Below are 20,810 nucleotides of genomic sequence, written 5' to 3'. Positions count from 1 at the left end.
TCTCAATAAAAAACTAAATTTTAAAAAATGAGAGGGAGGTCCGACAGTGGTCATAGCCCTTTATAGGCCACTTGGTCCCACCTTCTGATTGACACGGGTCCACACTGACCTGGAGAGGACAAAGCGAGTCCCTCTCCCTCCTCTCTTGACCACCCAAACAGCCCCTACCCCAATGCCCATTGTCTGGCAAATCTAGTCCTTGAACAGAGGCCTTCAAACCTTGACATCTCAACCCCTGACCCACTTCCCCCAGCCTACTAGTCTATGGAGCCCTCACTGCGGGGGCAGGGGAGGAGCAGTGACCCCTGAGCCCAGCCCCTGACTCTAATAATGATGTCAACCCCAGCTTTGCCTGGACAAGTGATCACTTGTCCCACACAGTCCAAGCCCCTGAAGGGCCACCTAAACCTAAAACCCAGCCTTAAAAGTAGCTGGAATTCTACATCTAACCCCACCCAACACCTAGCTCATTTCCAAACCCACTCACACCTGCCACCTCCACCCCCCACTTCCTCTCCGACTTACCCCCCATTTTTGCATTTGGTTAATGGAGTCTTTACTGAGCACCTGCTCTGTGCCAGGCACAGGTCTAGGGGTATAAAGACGAACAAAGCAAGCGCGCTAAATTGATGTTCGAATGAGAGACAAGGAACCCAATCAGTTCAGACTGTGGATGGAAGGCGCCGTGAAGGAGTCAACAAACTGGAGCGGTGTGCCCGACCAGAGAGAGAGAATGCTGGCAGGGATAACGGGATAATGTAGCCTTTAAGGAAGGGACGCTGGAGCTGAGGCCAGGATGATGACGAAGGAGGGGCCATGCAGAGAGCTGGGGACAGGGGCTTAAGGCAAAGAGAACCACAACTCTGAAGCCGTGCCCAGCGCCACCCCCTCAGGGCTCCGGTCCTGGCCTTGGAGCCCAGCAGAACCTTCCTCCACGCCCGCCCGTGAGCTCTGGGCCCCTGTCCAGCAGGGGGTGTCTCCCCAGGAGCCCAGGATGGTGTTGTCACCTTGTGAGGCGTGAAAGGCAGGCGGGTGGGGGGGTAGCAATTCCGGCGGGGCAGGGGTGAGGGTGGGGGCCGGACTGTGGCCTCCTCCTTCCCAGCCCAACCGCAGCCTGGCCTAAAAGGGCAGACAGATAACGAGTTCTTCCCGCCCCTGGCCCCAGAGAGGGAGGGGTTTCCTGACAGGAAATTGACCTCCTCTAACCCCCACCCCTCCTCAGATCCAAGCTCTCTGTAGTCCTGGCTGAAGTAGCCTCAGGACAGGACAGCAACAGGGACAGAGAGAGGGACAAGGCATTGACGGCAGAGGTGAGTATGCTGGGAAGGGAGCACAGCCTGGCTCAGAGCTGGGCTGGACCAGGGTTCGAGAGAACATGTGCCATGAAGCCAAGAGAGGCTGTGAGCAAAGAGACAATCTGGGGCCTGACCTCAGGAGGGTGCCAGCAAGAGGGCAGGGAGGGGTGGGAGCAAGAGGAGGGTGCAGGGGAGACTCTGGGGATCCCAAGAGGCTGTGAGGGAGTGGAGAGCTCGGAACTCCCAAGGGAGAAGAGTTGAGATGAGACGTGGTTGGGGCCGAGTCGTCTGCGTTCAGGTAGACTGAGGCCACAGAGGGCTGAGTGCTTCGCTCTGTCCCCAAGAGATGGCACCTTGGAGATCGGAGCAGGGACAAGGGTCGGGATGAAGATGGAGCAGGAGACCAGGATGGGGTCCGGGTTGGGAGTGAGGATGTGGGGGAACTTGGACCAGGCGAGGCCAGTGATGGGTCATGCAGGGGCAAAGCCAGATTGGGGCTGGATTGGTTGGGGTCGGGCTTGGATGACCAATTTGTAAAGGGAAGTTGCTCGCACAGGCCTTGGGGACTTGAGGCGAGGACTCTTGCAAACAGGTCAGGCAGCCAGCGGAGGGTTTGGGTCTTCGGGGAAAAGCTGGCAGCAAGGAAGAGGAGGAGGAGCCCAAAGAAGGGGGGCTCTGGTGCTAAAGACATCCTGCAGGAGCGCAGGGCCGGGGGCTCGGGGATGCCTCGGAAGTGAGTCAGGGGCCTGGCACTGGGCGGCAGACAAGGGGGCTGGAGGGAGCAGGATGTCGGAGGCAGTGTGCCGAGGGGGGTGTCGGAGCCAGGAAGGGGAAAGGCGTCGGGCCTGTTTTGGGAAAATGTTGCAGCCGAGTCTGAGGATGTTGGTTCGAGGGTATTGGATCCAGTTTGGGGGTGGGGGTGAGAGCCAGTGCGGGGACATCAAGTCTAGCTCAGGCAGTGTTCACTACGATCGGGCAAAATTGGAGCCTCCCGTTTTGAGGGGGAGGTGCAGTTGGGGGCCCAGGATGGTACCATTTTGGGGGTGAGGCACGTAGAAGAAGACTATCTGGAAAATGAAAGACGGAGAAGCCAATGTGTGAAGAGTGGGTGTGGCTGGGGGTCGCATCGATTGCCCTCAGCCATGGGGGCTCCGGGCAAGGGGTTGCCATGGTGACTGCCTCCCTAGGGGCCAGGGGACCATGAAGACTGGAGAGAGGCTAGGAGGGTGTTTCTAGGAATAGGAGGCCTGAGAAACCACAGTCGAGGGCTGAGGCTGAAGTCGGGGAGGAAAGAAGGGAGCCCCCACCAGGAAAGAGGCTCCCCGCCAGGAAGGGATCACCACGACATGGCCAGCTTAGGGCTCCCTCCACATCAACCTGCCCCCAGGACCCCATACACCGCCCCCCACATGGCCGCACAGTCCTGACCTGCTCAGAACCTGTCCGTGTGAACATGGACCTATGTGTCCAGCAACAGGAGAATGTGACATGTTGCACAATGTTGTCATAGTCACACAGTGGAATACTATGCAGCGCTTAAATCAGCTAGAATCACAGAGCTAGGCATGGATAAGTGAGCCAAAAATTAAAAATTAAAAAAAAAGAGCAAATCGTAGGATCCACATAGAATGACAGACAGCATTTATAGAGAGTCTGAAACCATGTAAAACAAGATATCATTTCTGGATACGAGTCTGTGGGCACAAGGAGGTAAACGCTGGCTCGCACGTTCCGGAGAGGCCCTGGTGAGCAGGGCCAGGGAGGGGCGTCGGGGCCTGAGTGTGTTTGTGTTGCTTGATTCTTAAGGAAACTCAAATAGAGACACTGTCTGCGTTAGATACAGCTAGGACTGTAAGCGCAGGCTGCTCACCGAGTTTGTTTTCACTATTTCTATGAACGTTTGGACTCTTTCACCATGTTAAAATCACCTTCCATGGCTCCCCAGCACCCTTGGGAGAAAGCCCGAGCCCTTCATCACGACATTAGAGGGCCCGTGTGGTCTGCTCCTTACTGACCTCTCAAGCTTGACTCATCATTCCTCTCTCGCCAGAAGGAATGAAGTCCTTGCCTCTTCTCTTCATTTCCTGTTTATCACCCCTTCATTTCCCGAATGCCTGCCCTGGGAGCTGGGGACACAGTGGTGACAGAGACAGCTCTGCCCCTGCCCACTGGGGGCTCACAGTCTGGTGAGGAGCACAGACGCATCCCCAGACAGTGATGACCCAGAGTGGGCAGGGCTGAGGTAGGGGGTGGCCTGAGAGGGCCATCTGATCCAGCTGAAGCATCAGGGAGGGCTTCCTGGAAGAGGGGGCATTGGGTCTGGGGCCTAAAGGATGAATGGAGTTTGGAGTGAGGAGAGTGTGGTGAGGTGCACAGCTGGCAAGCAAGGAGCCTGGATCTTGTCCTGAGGGCACTGGGCAGCCATGGACGGTTAGGAGGAGGGGAGGGGCAGGCTTGTGCCCTAACGAGACCCTCAGAGGTGGACTGGAGGGGCCAAGACTGGAGGCCAGGGTGGAAGCTGCAGCAGGGAGTGGGAGGGAGCTTGGGCTGGGGTGAAGAGGACATGGAGACGGAGGAAGACAAGGAGTAAGGAGATAGGATGGGCAGGGAGCTTCACGGGGCAGGAACTGGGTCTCTCGGCCACTGCTGTGTCCCCGATGCCTGCACAGGGCTGGCTCTCCAGAGAGTCCTTTCCCCTCTCTGAGCCTGTTTCCTCACGGAGTGGGAGGGTGACTAGGTTGACGAACACCCCAGGGCAGGAGTAAAGTAGGGGAAGGGTCTGAATGTCGGTCTCAGGGGAATCAGACGAGGCCGGGGGGGTGAACCCTGGCTTGGTCCCTGAGTTGCCTTCCTGAGCCCGTCTCCTCATCTGTAAAATGGGCATAACAGTAGGACTCGCCTCACAGGACTGTGCAGACTCAAGGGGTCAGTGCGTGTGCGGCCTGGTGCCTGGCACACACGCCCCAAACTGCTCGGGACACAGGCATTGCCGTCAACACCACTGATGGTCCATTATCTTTTCCCCCAGGTCCCCCACGTGTCGAAATGCCCATCCTGAAGAGCCTAGGGGTGGCCGGCTCCAAGGTGCCGGGGGTGGGGACCCTGCCCCAGAGGTCCTCTCGGAACCCCTTTGAGGAAGTGTCAGGGCTGGAAGAAGAGGAGGCTGGGGGGCTGGGGACCCTGCCGAACGGAACGTCTTGCCGCCGCCGCGCCACCCTGGAGAAGCTGGCAGGCCTGGCGCCCCTGCGGCTGGGCTGGGCCCCAGGCCGGCGGGCAGGCAGCCCCGGAGACGGGCAGCCCCGCTCCTTCCTGGGCCGAGTGCTCACTCCGGGGCTTCGCAGGAGCTCGGCAGATTTCGGCCTCCTGGCCCGGCTTCAGGGGACCCGAGCACAGGGAGACGAGGAGGCGACTGGGGAGGCTGCCCGGAGGCTGGCCTTCCTGCGGCTGGGGCGCGGGCCCAAGCCCCGGCGTGCCTCGCTGGCCGAGCGGGTGGTGCCCGCCGGCGAGGCGGCTCCCGAACCCCCGCCCAAGGTCCCAGAGCCCCCAAAGATGAAGGAGCCATTGTCAGGTGAGTCCTAGCCCAGGCCTGGGAGAATCTCAGCGCCCATCCCCAGTCCGGCTCTCTCTCCACCTGGGATCTTCAACCCCACACCACATCCAGTGACAATTGGATCACCCACTGTGGTCCCACCTATTCTGATCCCTCCCATCCCCAACTGTAAGGGCACCCTCCCTGGCCCCTTCTGGATTCCAGTGCTTCGCGGCCACCTTTGGGGTCCCTCGACTTGTGGCCGCATCACCCCAGCCCTCCGTCTTCACGCGGCCCTCTCTCCGTGGCTTCTCACATCGTCTTCCTTCTGTCGAGATCTGTCTCCGTGTCCCAATTTTCCCTCGTTATGAGGACACCCAGTCATCCTGGATGAGAGTCCACCTCATGACCTCAATTTAACTTGATGGCCTCTGTAAAGACGTTATGTCCAAATGAGGTCCCGTGTTCCGAGGCCCTGGGAATTAGGACTTCACATATGTTTTTTCTTGGGGTGAGGGGACAATTCAACTCATAACACCACCGTCTGCATCCTCAACCCCAGTCTTACCCCAAGTGCCAATGCCTTCCTCGATACCGTTTTGGTTTCCACCCCATCCTTACCTGAACCCTGGCCGTGGTCTCCACCTGGAGACACATCACATGCTTGTCCCCAACCTATTCCTTTCTCCAAACACCGTCTTTAACCTCATCGCTCTGCCCAACACCTTGACAACCGCCACCCGGTCCGCCAATTCCACGGCCCATTCCCCTCCCCAACTTCCTCGTTTAGTCCTAGTCCCTCCCCAGCCCCCAATTTCGGCCTCAGTCCCAGACAGAACCTCCTCCTTCATTCTTCCCTCCACTCCCCCGCCCCCCATTCCCAACCTCCATCTTTAACTCCGGCCACATTCATAGTACCAAGTCCCATCTAACTTCATCTTCAAACTCATACCCATCTCTACCTTTTCCCCGCCCTCGCTTCCCACCTCAACTCATCTCCACCCCCATCTCCAGCCCCATCCCTACCGCAACCCCAGAGGTTGCTCTCAGTTCCTCTCCCATCCCCCTCCACAGACTGTAACCCCAACCTCACCCTCACCCCAGCGCCTACCTTCATCTCATCCTCCTCTCCATCCAACTGCCCAGCCCTGTCCCCATCCGTGCCTTCATTCACCCCCATCCCCATCCCTGTCTCTATCTCCCCCTTCCCCCATGCCCAGCTCCTAGCCCTTCCCCACGGGCAGCCCATGCCACCCCTGTGCTGGGGACCGCAGGAGAGCCCGTTCTAAGTCCTCCGATGCCCTCCGCATCCTGGCCAGAGGCTATTTCAGCCCCTGATCCCTGGGGACGGGGAGGGCACTGCAGGGAGGTGAGAAGAGGGTGACTGGAACCCCCGCCTTCTGGAAACGGATGGGCAGAAATAGCGCTGGCCAGGAAATTGTTCCTCTGCCAGGGAGGAAGTGGAGGGGGTGGAGGTGTCGGGGGTAACCCTGGGCCACTGGGACCCCCCCCACTTCACTCAGAGGTCTCTCAGCCCCATGACTCCCCTCTCTTCGAGGAGTCTGAACTCCTCACCCCCACAGCTGTCCCCACCTCCAAAAGACCCATCTCTGGTCTTGGTGGCCTCTCCCCATGTGCAAGCCCCACCCTGTCAGCTGGCCCACTGGCCCTCTCCATCCGTGGTCCCCTTACCTGGCTGGGACTGCCCTCCCTCAGCCCTCCCACTCTTCCGCCCCCTCCTCCATTTCCACACGTCCCCCCATCTCCCACCTCGTCTGACCCCTTTCTCTGGCCCTGATACACTTTTTCTACCCTAACCCCTCAATCCCCCTGATCTCCCCATTTCCTAACCTACTCCCCGATACCCTCTTCCATGCCCCGACCCCTTACCCCATGCCCTAACCTCTCTTCTTTCTCAACCACTTACCCTTCGGATGCCCTGACCGCCCCCTCCAATCCTCGTACTAACGTGACTCCCTCCACCTAGTCCTTTAACCGCCTTGGGTATCCAGACCGCTTTCCATCCCCTCACCTCTCCGGCCACCTCCCCCGGTCCTGGCCCTTTGCTCTTGCCCCCTCCTCCATCCCCTGGCCCCCATCTTCTCGACCCCAAACCCCTCCCTCCTCTCCCTTTCAGCTCTCCCCTCCCCCCTCCCCCGTCGACCTCCCGCTCCCTTCACCGCCTCCTCCCCCGCTCTCCCCCCTCCTCCACTCTCTCCCACCAGCCTCCTCACCGCCTCCCTTCTCCCGCCCCCCACGCCCCTCTTCTGACACCCCTCTCTTTTCCCCCTTCTTCCGAACCTCCCCTGACTCCTCTCCCCTCCGTGCCTTGCCCCCTCCGCCAACCATCTCCCCCCGCCCCGCGGTCTTCCCGCCCCTGACTCCCGCTTTGCACCCGCAGTGCTGGAGATCCTGAGTCTGATCCAGCAGCGCGAGCTCGCGCGAGCGGATGAGCACATCTTGGAGCTGGAGGCCGAGGAGCTGGCGTCGTCGGGGGGCGGCGCGCCCGGGCCGCCCAAGGTCGAGGGCGCCGGCGGCGGCCGCCGGGCGCGGGACGTGGCGCTGCTGTACGAGGCCCTGCAACGCGAGCTGTGGGCGCTGGTGCGCGAGACGCTGGCGGGCCCCGGGCCGGGCGCGGGCGCCGGGGCGGGCGCCGTGGCGCAGCTGGGCCAGGTGCTGGTGCAGGAGGAGGCGGCCGACGGGCGCCGGGGCCCCGGGGCCGCTCGGCGGCTGCGCGCCCGCTGGGCGGAGGCGGTGGCGCGCGCCGCGCGGGAGCGCCTGGAGGCGGCGGCGCCGGGGGCGCCCGGGGGCCTGGCCGCGCAGCTGGAGGCGCTGCGGGCGCGGCTGCTGGAGGACATGGGCGTGGTGCGGGGCCGCCTGGCGCCCGCCTACCCCGCCGGCCTGGGCGCCTTCGGCGTCTACCTGCGCGGCTACCACGGCGCGCTGGCCGAGTGGCTCGCGGCCGCCGCGCGCCGGAGGCTGTCGCTGTCCGACCGCTACGCGCTGCTGCACTGGCACAACCAAGTGTACCCCAGGTGAGCTGGGGGCGCCGCAGACCGCAGCGCCTGGGCCCGGACGCCCCAGGGTCGCGTAGAACCGTCCTTCCTCCCCCCGCCCCCCGCCCCAGAGCCCCGGCCTCTTCGGATCCTGAGGACCTTCGGGTCTAGAACCTTCACGACGTGACCGGCACCAGTAGTGACATTTACAGTCCTAGAGTCAGCGCTGCCCACCCTTCCGTGGAGGCCGATCCTTCCAGTCCTAGATCTTAGCGCCTCCCGTCTTTCCAGACCTAGAGCCTCTGCACTGTGGACCTCGCAGCCCGTGAATCTTAGCGTTGTTGACATTTGCGTTCCTAGCATTTCAGCAGCATTGACCATTGACCTGGGCAGTCCTAGAAACCTAGCACCGCGGGCCCTTGTGTCTTAAAATCTCCGCACTGTTGACCCTTGGAACTCTAAAACCCTTACACTGCTCTCAATCTGGGGCACGGGCGGTTGACTCTTCCAGTCTTGGAGCTTTACAATTGATGATACTTTCAAAACTAGAATCTCAGTACCGATGAGCCTTCAAACCCTAAACCTTAGCTTCGTCCCCTGTTTGGATCCTAGAACCTTGACGCTGTTGGCCACCCAGCTTGAGGACTGTAGCATTGTCGGCCCCTCGAATTCTACAGTCTTAAGTGTCCACAACCTGAGCACCGCCGAACCTCCCACCCTAGAATCTTATATCAAGCTTTTGCATCCTAAAACAGACCCATTCTTGTGGCTGGGGGATGGCATAGGGTGGCTAGCCATGACCGTGTCACCTGCTCACTCCAGGGGAAAGGAGTTGGTCACACACAAACCACACGTTGGAGAGTGGAGGCGGTGGGTGGTTCCTCACACCAAGTCAGGATGCTATCACTAGATGGGAAGGCACCGGCTACCCACATCGACCTCCCAGACCCCATTTGGGGATATGTGTTAGTGACACTCTCGAACTGTCTACGGGAGATGGAAGCAGAAGGGCCTGGAACGGTGGGACATGAGTTAAGTCCAGTTTATAGGAAGATGATGTCTATGGCTGAGAAAACGCCACAAGCAACATTGTGGTGTGTGTGTGTGTGGGGGGTGAGTGGACGGGTAGGGGCATGCTGGAGTAGAGCCTGGACTTAACCCCTATGAGTCCTACGAGTCTTGCCCGGACAACATCCATCAGGGAGCTGACTCAGAGACCTGGGACCAGGAGAGCTACAATTCCAGAGACTTCCGTTGGGGGATGAGCAAAGCTGGCCCTAAGAGAGGAAGGGAGTGGCCCAGAGGGGATGGGGGACAGGGAGGGGTTTGGTTACCCAGCCCTCCCCCCTCACAGACCTCCCTGTCTCTTGTTTCTTGCCCCCCACCCCCAGAGAGGTGCTAGGGTTGGTGAACGTGGTTGCCTTGGAGAACGGGGAGCTGGGGTCCCTTCTGTCACCTGGCACCGTGCGGGGTCTGGAGGATGAGTGTGTCACAGATGTTAAGGTACCTGAGACTTGGTATTGGCGATTTGGGAGGGAGCGGGCAGTACTCTGCAAGAAAGGAGGGGTCACACTGGGCTTGGGGGGGCTCCCCTCCCCCTTTCACTATTTCCACATCCCTTTTCTCTTTGTGGACTTCTGTCCAAGGGACATAGGAATGGAAGTCCATACTGACCACCTCTGTCTCACATTCAGTGCTGTATTTTAAGTACCCAGCTGGGCATAGCGACACTCAGTAAAGGTTCAGTACATTGGGACATTTAAAACTTAGAGCAAGAGAAAGTCAGTCGCAGAACCTCAGCTGAGAGACCCAAAGACCGACAAAAAGACGGCACCAAAGCGTCTCTGCGTGTAAGCAGGGCTGATGGTAAACATGGTTAATGACTGGCTGGGCCAAGCACCACGAGCAGAATGGCTCAGCCAGAAGCACTTGGCCTGGCCAAGGGAGTTTCCTGCCTGGATGTCAGTCCTGCCTCAGTCACGAAAATCAGAATCTTCGCAGCTACGTTCGCAGACACACTGACTTGACCCCTTCAGGCCAGAGGATCAGATATGTTAACCTTAGAATCCCAGACCCTGGGAATTTTTGAGTCCCAGAATCTGACAACCTCAAATGAGCTGTTTTGAGAGCAGAGTCTTAGGGCCATCGGATAATGAGCATTGACCCTTTAAACCCTCTGGGTGGTGGGTGGAGGAAGCTTAAACCACAGACTCTTCATATCAAGCTCCCGATCATAGACTTGGCAAGACAATGGGCTGGGGAGGTTTTCTGGTCCAGCCTTCCTTCCCAGGGTGACCTTGACGAGCTTACTGGTTGAATCCAGACCAGCTTGGGGCCGAGGTGTGGAGATCATGGAGAGAGAAGGAGAGGGAGAGCCTCTCCCAGGTGCCCCAACTCCTGCCTCTCCCCGCAACTTCCCCACTCCAGGCTCAGACCCGGGCAGCCCTGCTGCGGGTCCTGCAGGAGGACGAGGAGCACTGGGGGGGCACGGAGGACTGGACCAGCAGCCTGGCTCAGGACGTGTGTGAGGTAGGGAGCGGGGAAGAGCAAGGAGAATCAGCCGGACAGTGCAGGGTGGGAAAGTGGGACCTACCTCGCCCCCTCCTCATCCCTTCTCATCCCCCTGGACCATGTAGCTGCTGGAAGAGCACACAGAGCGAGCGCCCCGCATCAGCCAGGAGTTCGGGGAGCGGATGGCTTACTGCTGCCTGGGGGGGCTGGCAGAGTTCCTGCAGAGGTACGGAGGGCTGGGGGCAGGTCCGACTGGAGGGGGGAGCTGGGAGGAGATCAGGACCCGGGGTCCAACAGAGAGAGGAGAGGTGAAAGGAAAAATCAAGGCAGGACGAACAGGGGCGCCTCTGTGGGGACTCTGGCTTCGCTGGGCTGAGCGCCCAGCAAGGGGCCTAATCTCACAGTCATGCCGCCCTCTCCGTCTCCTCCCACCAGCTTCCAGCAGCGTGTGGAGCGATTCCATGAGAACCCAGGAATCCGAGAGCTGCTACCGGACACTTACATCAGCAGGACCATCACCCTGGTCAACTGCGGGCCCTCCCTCAGGTGAGACTCCCACAGTGCGTGGGGGTGAGGGCCAGTCCTGGGGGACAAGCTGAACTGTGGTGCTTGGATCCTGGGTAGGGGTCGCAGAGCTGGCTCCGAATGGGCATACACGTGGGACCTTAGGCGCATAAAACCTGGGACCCCAGAAAGAACCACAGCACACAGACACGGAGCCATCAGAACATTGGAGAGTTAGAACTGCAGGAACCTGTAAGCCAGACTCACGGGCTCTAAGAATTACAGATTTTTTTTTTTTTTACCTTTTGTCTTACTTTCCTTTTTTATTAACTTAAAACAGTGAAAAGCCTCACGCCCACCTCATTCCCCCCCCCCTGCCCCCACTTAGAGGCACCCAGTTCTTGCTTGTGTCTCCCATACTTTCGCAGGGATATTTGAAACATTTACCAGGAAATATGTATAAATAATAAGTGTATCTATGCATATATACTGTATATACTTCATATATATGCTGATATATGCATACTTCATGCATAAACATTTGCATATTTGATACATACACAAGTAAATATATTTAAATATATGCACACATATTATTCCTTTTCCTCTTTTCGCAAAAATACAAATGGAAGAATATAGAACACACTCTGCCCTTTCCCCCAGCACACGAAGAGGTTCTCTCATCCCTTTTCAATATCTAAACTGCACTCCACTGCTCGGATGTACTGTCATTTATTTGCTGTCCCCAGCGGATGGATGGTTGGCTCCACTCTTTCACAGAGAAAAACCTGGCACGTCTGCCAACTCTTAGAAGTGCGGGAATTCAGGGGTACTTCCCCAGGAGGGGGCCTGATGGGATTTGGGCAGAAAGTGTCCAATTGTCTTCAGACCTCCTTTCAGCGACGGAGGGTCATCAACTCTTACAATGACAGAAAATGAGAAGGGTAGACTTTCAGAATCACAGACATTTAGAATCCCAGACTCCGAGGATGGAGACCTCCCCACTCTCACCTAGAGGAACAGACAGAGAGAGACCCCCTTGCTCCCATGACACCCCCTAGACCCCAGACATTCCACAGAGCCCCCAAATTCCCCAGCCTCCCAGATATTTCCCAGTATTTCTCAGCCCCCAGACCCTCCCCAGAGCCCTTGACTTTTCATCCGACCTGTCATTCCCGTGTCCCACGATGTAGAGTCCATTTAAGGGGGCAGACGGGCCTAGGTAGTTGGGCTGAATGTTGGGGCTCCTTGACCGTTGGCTCCACTGATCCTCACAGGGCTCTGGCAGAGCGCCTGGCCCGGGTGGGACCCCCCGAAAGTGAGCCGGCTCGGGAAGCAGCGACCAGTGCTCTGGACCGTGTGACCCGGCTCTGCCACCGTGTCCTTGCGGATCTCCTGTTCCAGGAGCTGCAGGTGAGTGAGGCAGGGGGCCGGGGTGGGACACCCGGGACAGGGGAGGGCACCCCCACACCTTTCAGTTCCTTTCAGCCCCATGAGTCAATATTTGGGAAGCAGGTGGGGGTGGGGATGATGACCACGTCTGGGCCATTTGAGGGGTAGAGAGGGCGACCGAAAGGAAGAAGTGAGAGGACATGGTCACCAGCAGGAGAGGCCTTGGGGACTGGGTGGAGCCCCTTTCCACTGAGGTCCCCCAAATCCCTGCCCAGCCTGCCCTAGACTCTAGAGCCCCATTCACTCCTCTCAGAGCTCCTGTGCATGCCCAGGGGGAACTGGGTTCAGAGGTGGTGAGAGTATTTGGGGAGGGTGGTGTGAGGCGGCGGAAGGAGCTCAAGGGAGATGATGAGGCGCATGCTCAGTCTGCGTTGTACATCGGCTCGCGCCCCTCCTCTGCTCAGAACCCTGCGCGGCTCCCAGCTCACCTGTGGCAAAAGCCGGTGGCCTCGCTGTGGCCCTCAAGGCCTTACGCGCTCTGCGCCTCCCCCTTCCGACCTCATCTCCTTCTATTCTCCCTCACTCTATTCCAGTCACACTGCCCCCTGTGCCCCTGACCTTGACACATTCCAGCTTCAGTACCTTTGCCCTGACTTTCCCTCTGCCTGGAGCACTCTTCCTTCCAACGGCCACGTCTTTCCCTCCCTCATCTCTTTGAAGAATCGAGTCATATGTCACCTTTTCAGTGAGACGTCTCCTGATTGCCCTATTTAAAATAGACACCCAGAAACAAAAACACAGGAGGGGAAAAAAAGTGAAAAAAGAATTTAAAAAGTAAATAAATAGAATAGATGCCCCGAGACCCCCTCCCTCACCAAAGCACTTACCACCAGCCGCCATGCTCCATCCTTTGCTTTTTTTCTTCTCCCACTGGAATATCAGGTCCTCAAGGACAAGGAGGGGTTGGAATGTTTTTAAAATAACTTCTTATTATGGAAAATTTCAAACACACACAGCGGTAGGCAGAATGACAGAATGACCTCTTGTGGACCCATCACACATCTCCAGCCAGTGCTGGCTCCTGGCCCATCCTGTGTCCTCTCTCCCCCCACCTCTCCTGCCCACTGGATTCTTTTCAAGCGGATACTTGCCATCCTATTGTCATCCATCAACGCTTCAGCCTGTGTCTCCAAAAGATAAGGAATCCTTAAACAAACAACCACAGTGCCTTTTTCATCCCTGACATGCAGAGCGATAATTCCTTAATATTATCAAATATCACATCGGTATTCAGATTCCTCTGACCCAAGTACGATTATCAGGCGTTTGTTTGTCTCACTCTGCGCTGTGTCCCCAAGCGTTCTCCGATGTGTCCCCAGCCACCACCCAGGACTGGGCCCACAGGAAGGGCTCAGGGAGTGTTTGTTGAGTGACTTAATGGACAGGTATGTGAATGAAAGTGAGTGAGCTCTTAGGGCGTGTGGGGGTGATACAGTCTTCATGTAAGGCCCGACTGCACCGCTTCCAGGTTGGGGGACCCTGGGCAAATTGCTTGTCCACTCAGGGCCTCTGTTTAGACAGGGCAGCTGCGAAGAAGCGATGGGGCACGGTCCTAAGGAGCTTAGGTCCTGGCCCGCGGGTTTGGCCATCGTTATCGTCATAAATGTGCACACTTCACAGCAACAGCGACATATCCTGAGCTGTGCGCCGTACCGAGGACATCAGCGCGTTGAATTCGCACTGGCTTTTCCAAAAAAAAAGCCCATGGGCCCCAATTTTAGAGGTTCAGAAAACTGGGCTATTGTCAGGATAGAGAGAGAGATGGGGGTGCTGGGCTGAGCAGGATAGAGATCTTCTTCAGACTCTCGAGGTCTCCAGACACCTCACACTCCTGGTTTCTACCCAGAGTGCAGTGTGTCCCCCTCACTCCTCACGGCCTCCGCCTCAGGGACAGACGCTCTGCCTGGCCCACCTTCAGGATCTTGTCCAGGTGGCTCCCTCCCCTTCCGCCACAGGTGGTCACTCACTGCATCCTATGACTCTACCACCTGGGTTCTCCTTTCCCCCTCCTTACCCCCTCACCCCTCTCTGGCCCCCTTTTCCCTCCCTCCATTCTCCCCACCCCCATTTCTGCCTGAGTCTTGCCCCCTCCCATCCATCTTGGTAAAGCACAAACCTGACCCTCTCCTGGTCAGAACCTGTCATGGCTCCCCGCTGTCCTCATTAGAAAGCAGGGGCCCCTCGCAGGGACCAGGAGTGCGCCCCCCACCAGATGCTCCAGCCCAGCCAGCCCCCTTCATTTCCTCCCCCATCATCAGTTCCGGCTTCGGGGATGGGAAAACTAGACAGTCACAGAGGGCTCTCAGCTCAGAAGGGCCCAAGCTGCATTTAGTTCTCTGCTGTCTCTGTCTCGAAGTTCTTAATAGTTCTTAATAGTTTTTGGATGAGGGTCTCCCATTTTCATTTGCGTTGGGGCACGCGGATCATGTGAATGGCCTCGCCAACCACGCTGACCTTCCTGGTCCTCTGACCCGCGAGCCCTCCTGCAATCAGAACCTTCTGCACACTTCCTTCTGATTGAGACACTCTCACTGCGTATCCAGCTAACAATGACCATCAGCCCCCAGGGCCTCAACCCCTCCTCCAAGAAGCCCTCCTTGACTCTGTGCTGACTCAAGCAGCCCTTCTGAGCTTCCTAAACCCCTGCCTGGGCTCCCGCATCCTAGCCCTAGATGGTCACTGTCTGGGGACAGGTCTCTTTTCCTCTGGACTCTGAGGCCCAGGAGGGCAGGGCTGGGGCCGTCTCAGTCACCGCTGTGTTCCCAGCACCGCACAGCCGTGGTTCAGCTCAGAGCAGGGTTTGGGCACATGTTGAATGGGTAAGTGAAGAAGGAGGGCGATGGGAAGGGGAGCTCTGACCCTTCCCCCGCTTTGTCCTTCTCAGCCGCACTTCAACAAGCTGATGCGCAGGAAGTGGCTGAGCAGCCCTGAGGCCCTGGATGGCATCGTGGGCACGCTGGGCGCTCAGGCCCTGGCACTGCGCAGGATGCAGGACGAGCCTTACCAGGTGCGCCCAACTGGGGAGGCGGGGGGGGGGGGGGGTGCAGCAAGAGCATTCTGCTGGGGGAGACCCCTCCAAGGTGGGGAGCGGCTCTCTCGGGATGCCGTAGGTGGCGCTGTGCCTGGGGTCCCGGCGAGTACTGGCATGCCAGGCGAGGTGCAGACTGGGTTGGGGCCTCTGGTGGGTAGGGCTCTGAAGAATCGAGAGAGGGCTGAAAAGGACCCCTTTTGGGGTCTGGTAGGGGGCGTCCCCTAGTTGCTCAGGGGCGAAGGAGGGTATCATCAGACAGGACAGTGGGCAACCTCGGGGCATGGGGGCGGCGGGGCGGGCTGGCGCCCCGTGGGCTGGGCAGGGCTTCCCGTTGGGTGTCCGGAGTGGGGACCGGGGAGAGGGGTCTCCGGCGGCTCACGCCACCTCGCGTCTCCCTGGGTCCCCAGGCGCTGGTGGCCGAGCTGCACCGGCGGGCGCTGGTGGAATACGTGCGACCTCTGCTGCGTGGGCGCCTGCGCTGCCGCTCGGCGCGGACCCGCAGCCGCGTGGCGGGGAGGCTGCGGGAGGACGCGGCGCAGCTCCAGAGGCTGTTCAGGCGGCTGGTCAGTGCGGCAAGGGTGCCGAGAGCCGGGGCGGGGACTTCGAATCAGACCCCCAGTCAGCGTGCAGTGCGCGGCCACCCCCTCCGCGCGCGCAAACACCGGCCCCTGCGCGCAAACGCGGAGAACCGCGGCCTCTGTCCGTTGCGGCGGGTTAGATCGGTTATGCGCTTAGGATCCTACCCGGCGCAGAGCTGACTCGCCACAGACGTTAGCAATTATTCTGAGCACGGGTAGAAGCCAGATGCAACAGAAACTCAGACTTAGCGCTCTTCAATTCAGGAATTTAAAATCGCCAGCTCTTGTTTGTACCCAGTTGTGATCAGCAGGACAGGAAGGGCCTCATCAACTTCGATTCCAGGAGTTTCTAGTCTGAAGTCCTTGGGACATTTTAATTTTTTTATTTTTACGTGTTATTTTTTGGAGATTTTCTCGAGAAGGCAGAGCGATCCCTGTGCACCTTATCCAGTTTCCCCCCCAAGTTTGTAAACTTGGACTGGGTTCTAAGGGGCGCCCCCGTGCCCCGAATTATCTGCAAAACTGAGAGTAGCTTCCACTACGGGTTTTTTCTTCGAATTTCCAAAGGTTCCAGATAACTTCTGACCACAGTCTGTCCTCTGCCCCAGTTCACACGTGAGCAAAGCGAAGCCAGGAGGGGCGGGGCCCGGGAGGGTGTGGTCTGGGGAGAGCGCGAGCCCCCGCCTTCTCGTGCAGGAGTCCCAGGCCTCGTGGCTGGACGCCGTGGTGCCCCACCTGGCCGAGGTCCTGCAGCTGGAAGACACGCCCAGCATCCAGGTGGAGGTGGGGGTGCTGGTGCGGGACTACCCAGACATCAGGTGAGTGTTTCGCCCACGCGCCCCCGCCGCCGCCAGGCCGAGGTCTCCCTGGGCTTTGGCATCCGTCCCTGCGTTTCCTGCCTCTGGGGTGAGGGAGGGAGGCGAGCGTGTCTGACGGTCGTTTCCTGCTGGAACCAGGGCGTTATTAATACGATTTCCCTCCTTCGCCTGCCGCCGCCGCGGTCGCTGCCGCCACCAGCAGGGCTCAAAAACAAACAGGCACAGGAAGCGCAGGGCAGAGGGGGGGAGGGGCGCGGGGCCGCCTGGCGGCAGGAAGGGCCGGCCCAGCAGGGGAGCCGCAGGGGACAGGGGACACGCATGGGCACACGGGCACACCCGCACTGTCGCAGGGGCAGGCGCGCGTTCAGATCCTGGTGGACCACTTCCTTTCTCTGTGGCCCTCTCTGACCCTCAGTTTCCTCACATGCTCCGTGGGAATAGCAGTACTCTTTCCATAGGATTATGAAATTGTCATCGCCAGTGGTGACAACAGGAACAATAGCAGTTCTTATGTCGGACCCAGAAAAGCATCTTATACGCCTGCTCCGTAGGTGACAGGCGGCAGTGCTCTAAGTGCTTGGCAGCACCTGAGGACGGCAGAGAACAAGTAGCTACCCCGAATGTCACAGCTAGCAAGTGGCAAAGCCAAGACCCAAACCCCAGGCGGCAAGCTGTCTCTAAAGCTGGCACACCTGACCATCACACCACACTGCCACCTGTAAATGTTGGGTGGTGGTGACAGTGGTGGCAGTACCAAAGTGCTGCTCAGGCAAACACATTCTCCCCCAGAAACACAAAGCCTCTTATCAATAGAGCATCCGGGTTTAGGTCCCAGAGTTGAGGGTGAGGATCCTGGAACTGATTCAGGGCGGATGGTTCTGATTCTGGGGGGTGATGCCCATGTCCTCAGAAAGGCACAGAACCCCGGAGTCCCACGGGGGCGGGGCCCAGCATTTCTGCTAGATTGGGATTTCTGAACTTGACTCTGAACTTGAATATGAATCTCAGCTTGAGAGGTCTCACTGGGCTGGGAGGAGCGGTTCCCAAGCAGTGAATCCCTGTGAAAAAATTAAACATCATCAATCAAGGTTAAATTAGTAAGTCTACTTATTCTATTTTTTCCATACAACAGTAAATTAAAACAGTTTAAAAGATTTAAAACGTTCCTCCTCATAAAATTCCAAGTTTTTTATGTTGGACTCAAAACTTGAGTGAGCATTATTTATAAAAATAACTGCTTTTCTATGATGAAGAGAATGTACTTCTCTCCAAATATTAAAAACTGATTTATAGTTCTAAGATACTATAGTTTTATTAAATTCCACATTTTATAGATGCCTACTACATTAAAATACAAATGCATTAAAATAAAAATGCTGAGCAGGAAGGTTCTTGAGCCTCATTTTGGACAAGCCTTTCGGAGCTGTGGAGACCCCAAGCCTGAGATGTGGGGATGTGTAGGCCCTGAGCAGTGAAGGCCCCAGAGCTCTGTCTGAAAGGAAAGTTCTGGAAATGAATGTTGGGTTCAGGATCTTGAGTGGTGGTGGTTCCGGAGTTGAGTTTTGGATCTCCAACCTGGAAATGAGGTCGGGGTGAAGGGGAAGGTTCCATCATGTCAGATTTTGGGGTGATGGGTGTAGAATTGGGTTCCAACGTGACATTTCTGGTTAGAATGAGGGTCTCCAAAGTGAATTCTAATTCCACAGTGGAATTTTGGTTGAGCGCGATTCTGGGAATGGGTGGGTGTGGGGGGTGCGAAGTGAATGAGGGTCCCAAGGCTGCTTTCGGGGATGAAGGCTCTAGAATGGGATCTAGGTAGAGAGATCTGGGGTCGAGTTTTGGGCGAGACCTCTGGAGCGGCAGCGATGAGGGTGCCGATGGGAGTGCAGGTGGGCTCTTCTGGGTGACGGCGGCCGCGCACCACACTTGAGTGACGGTGCTCCAGACGAAAGAGAAGATGAAGCTGAGTGTTGTGGTCCGTGCCGGACCGTAAACAGATGTGAGAGCACCAGGGTGGAAAGCTAAGGGCTGTCGGAGCTAAGTTGTGGCTGAAGATTGAAGTTTATTTTTATCAGGAGCTGAGACACGGGGGTGGGAAGGAAGATTCCTGTGCTGGGTTTGGAGGCGAGAGTTCTGGAATCCATCGCGGATGGGGGGAGACTTGGAAATGGTGGGAAGCGTTGTTCTGGAAGGGGGCTGGCGTGGGGGGAGGGGCGGAGGGGACCAAGGGACTCCAGAGCTAAGGCGGCTTCTGGGATGGATGCTGGCCAGGTGGGGTCCACAGGTGGGCTGGCCGTGTGTCTGGAGCACAGAACCCCCACGCACCCGCCCCTTCTCCTCCTTCTAGGCGGAAGCACGTAGCGGCCCTCCTGGATATCCGGGGCCTGCGCAACACAGCCGCCCGCCACGAGATCCTGGCGGTGGCCCGGGACCTGGAATTGTCTGAGGGGAAAGCCCTGTCACCCCCTCGGGACCGTGCCTTCTTCACGGACATCCCTGTGCCCCGCCCGCCTTTCTGCCTGGGTCTGCCTCTCTTCCCGGGCCGCCTCCCCCTCTCCCAGCTGGCCAGGCCCAGCTTGGCCTGTCTACCCCGGCTCCGGCCTCCGTCTCCATCACGGCCTTGGGCCCAATGCTGAGACCTCCCGGCCCTCCGCCTCAGTGCCCCCCATCTTTGCTGCTGACACACAGTCCTCCTGGCTGCCTGCCTGGGGCCACAGACCCCCGAGACGGAGAAAGGCACAAAGGTCTTCTCAGCTACCACCCAAAATCCCTATGCAGAAGAGAAATGGGCCAGAGGGAGCAAGGACTTTGTCAAGGCCAGGACACTTGTTCCCAGCACCACCTCCCTAACCCAGTCTGTGGCCGGGGCGTTGGAAGGCTCTACAGAAATATCCCAGGCCCCCCCTTTCCCCTCACCTCAAGGTCTGGCCCTAATCCAATGTATTAAGGAATGTACGATACTTAGAATAAAGAGGTTTCTATTTAACACAAGGAAGGGCTGAGTCCCCAGTGTGTGGGGGGAGGAAGGACCGGAGCAGGGCCCAGGGCCAAGGGCTCCTCACACGCCCAAGGCCGGGCTGGGGTCCAACTCTTGGGGCAGCGCAGTGGAGACTGACTGAGGCCCTGTGGCCCGGAGCAGCCGGGCCGCCCCGTTTACACCTGGTGGTCAGGTAAGGTCCAAAGGCGGGCTGCGTGACTCCACGGCCGATCCTTGGCCACTTGGAGCCAAGGTCCCTTGTTCTGATGATTTCAAAGTGCCTCTCCTTTCCTGGACCTGGCAGTTCCACCATGGCCTGCCCGCCGCCACCCGCGCCCCCCCCCCCATCCATCCTTAGCCGGGAAGCTGTGTCAGGAGAGGAAGGAGGTTGGGGGCAGGGCCAGCGGCATCCAGGGCGCCCTCCTGGGTTGATGCAGGAAAATACCAGGGTGGGAAAAATTCCAGCCTCTCACCCCCAGCCCCACCGGATCCTGGTCCCCACAGAGACCTCGAGGTCACCTCCCTGCTGACCCCTGCCCCTCCGGCCCAGTTGGACAGCCTGTGATGGATGCTTCCTGCCATGTTTTTATTTTTTTCCTGAGAAATCAGAAGGAGGAGGCAGCCAGGGGTCAGCACTGGAGCTGGGGTGGCCTCACGCACATTTGAACTCCGGTCGGTAGGGACTTGAGATTCTTGGAGCCCCAGAGCTGTGTGACTCTGAGCAGGAAGCTGCCCCTCTCTGGGCTGCAGTTCCTGACCCTCTCTAGGGAACTGCTTAAGCCGTCTTTGCTCAGGACAAGGTGAGATGTCCAGAGGATGTACCCTGCTCATTTCAGCTCCTAAAATGACACTATCAGCATCATCGATACACAAGAGAGGAATTGAGAAATTAATGTGGAGTTTGCAGGTTTTTAATTCAAGGTGTATTCGTCTCCATTTGGCAGTGTTTTTTTTCAGATTTTGTAAACATTTTCTTGATCTGACCCGAGGAGCTCTGACCTTACCTGGAGTTCCAGTTTCCACTTTTGTAAAATGGAGGGAAAGGTCCTAACAGCTGCAATAATTTAGCACTCACTGCATACTGAGTCTCGCGCTTCCGGGGATCTACTCAGTGCCTCT

At 58.1% G+C, this 20,810-nt stretch overlaps 1 protein-coding gene and 1 long non-coding RNA gene across 2 annotated transcripts; one reads left to right on the top strand and one right to left on the bottom strand.

The window, feature by feature from the left end:
• The first annotated feature begins 1,208 nt into the window (after nt 1–1,208).
• Nucleotides 1,209–19,709, top strand: EXOC3L2 (exocyst complex component 3 like 2). Its single transcript, XM_036232477.1, has 12 exons — nt 1,209–1,310; nt 4,324–4,863; nt 7,226–7,859; nt 9,212–9,323; nt 10,248–10,349; nt 10,457–10,557; nt 10,767–10,877; nt 12,113–12,248; nt 15,172–15,294; nt 15,726–15,881; nt 16,593–16,714; nt 19,062–19,709. The coding sequence occupies exons 2-12, from the start codon at nt 4,341–4,343 to the stop codon at nt 19,348–19,350; spliced, it is 2,409 nt and encodes an 802-aa protein (XP_036088370.1). The 5' UTR covers nt 1,209–1,310; nt 4,324–4,340; the 3' UTR covers nt 19,351–19,709.
• LOC118611458 lies at nt 12,148–13,240 on the bottom strand. The gene is made up of 3 exons (XR_004954464.1): nt 13,115–13,240; nt 12,870–12,993; nt 12,148–12,242 (listed from the first exon to the last, which is right to left on the bottom strand). It is a non-coding gene; the product is annotated as an uncharacterized LOC118611458 (long non-coding RNA).
• Nucleotides 19,710–20,810: the final 1,101 nt, after the last annotated feature.

This window comes from Rousettus aegyptiacus, unplaced genomic scaffold (assembly GCF_014176215.1).
Source record: "Rousettus aegyptiacus isolate mRouAeg1 unplaced genomic scaffold, mRouAeg1.p scaffold_m13_p_14, whole genome shotgun sequence".
NCBI lineage: Eukaryota > Metazoa > Chordata > Mammalia > Chiroptera > Pteropodidae > Rousettus > Rousettus aegyptiacus.
Note: the sequence above shows the minus strand (reverse complement) of the source record. Positions and strands in the feature narration are given on the sequence as shown.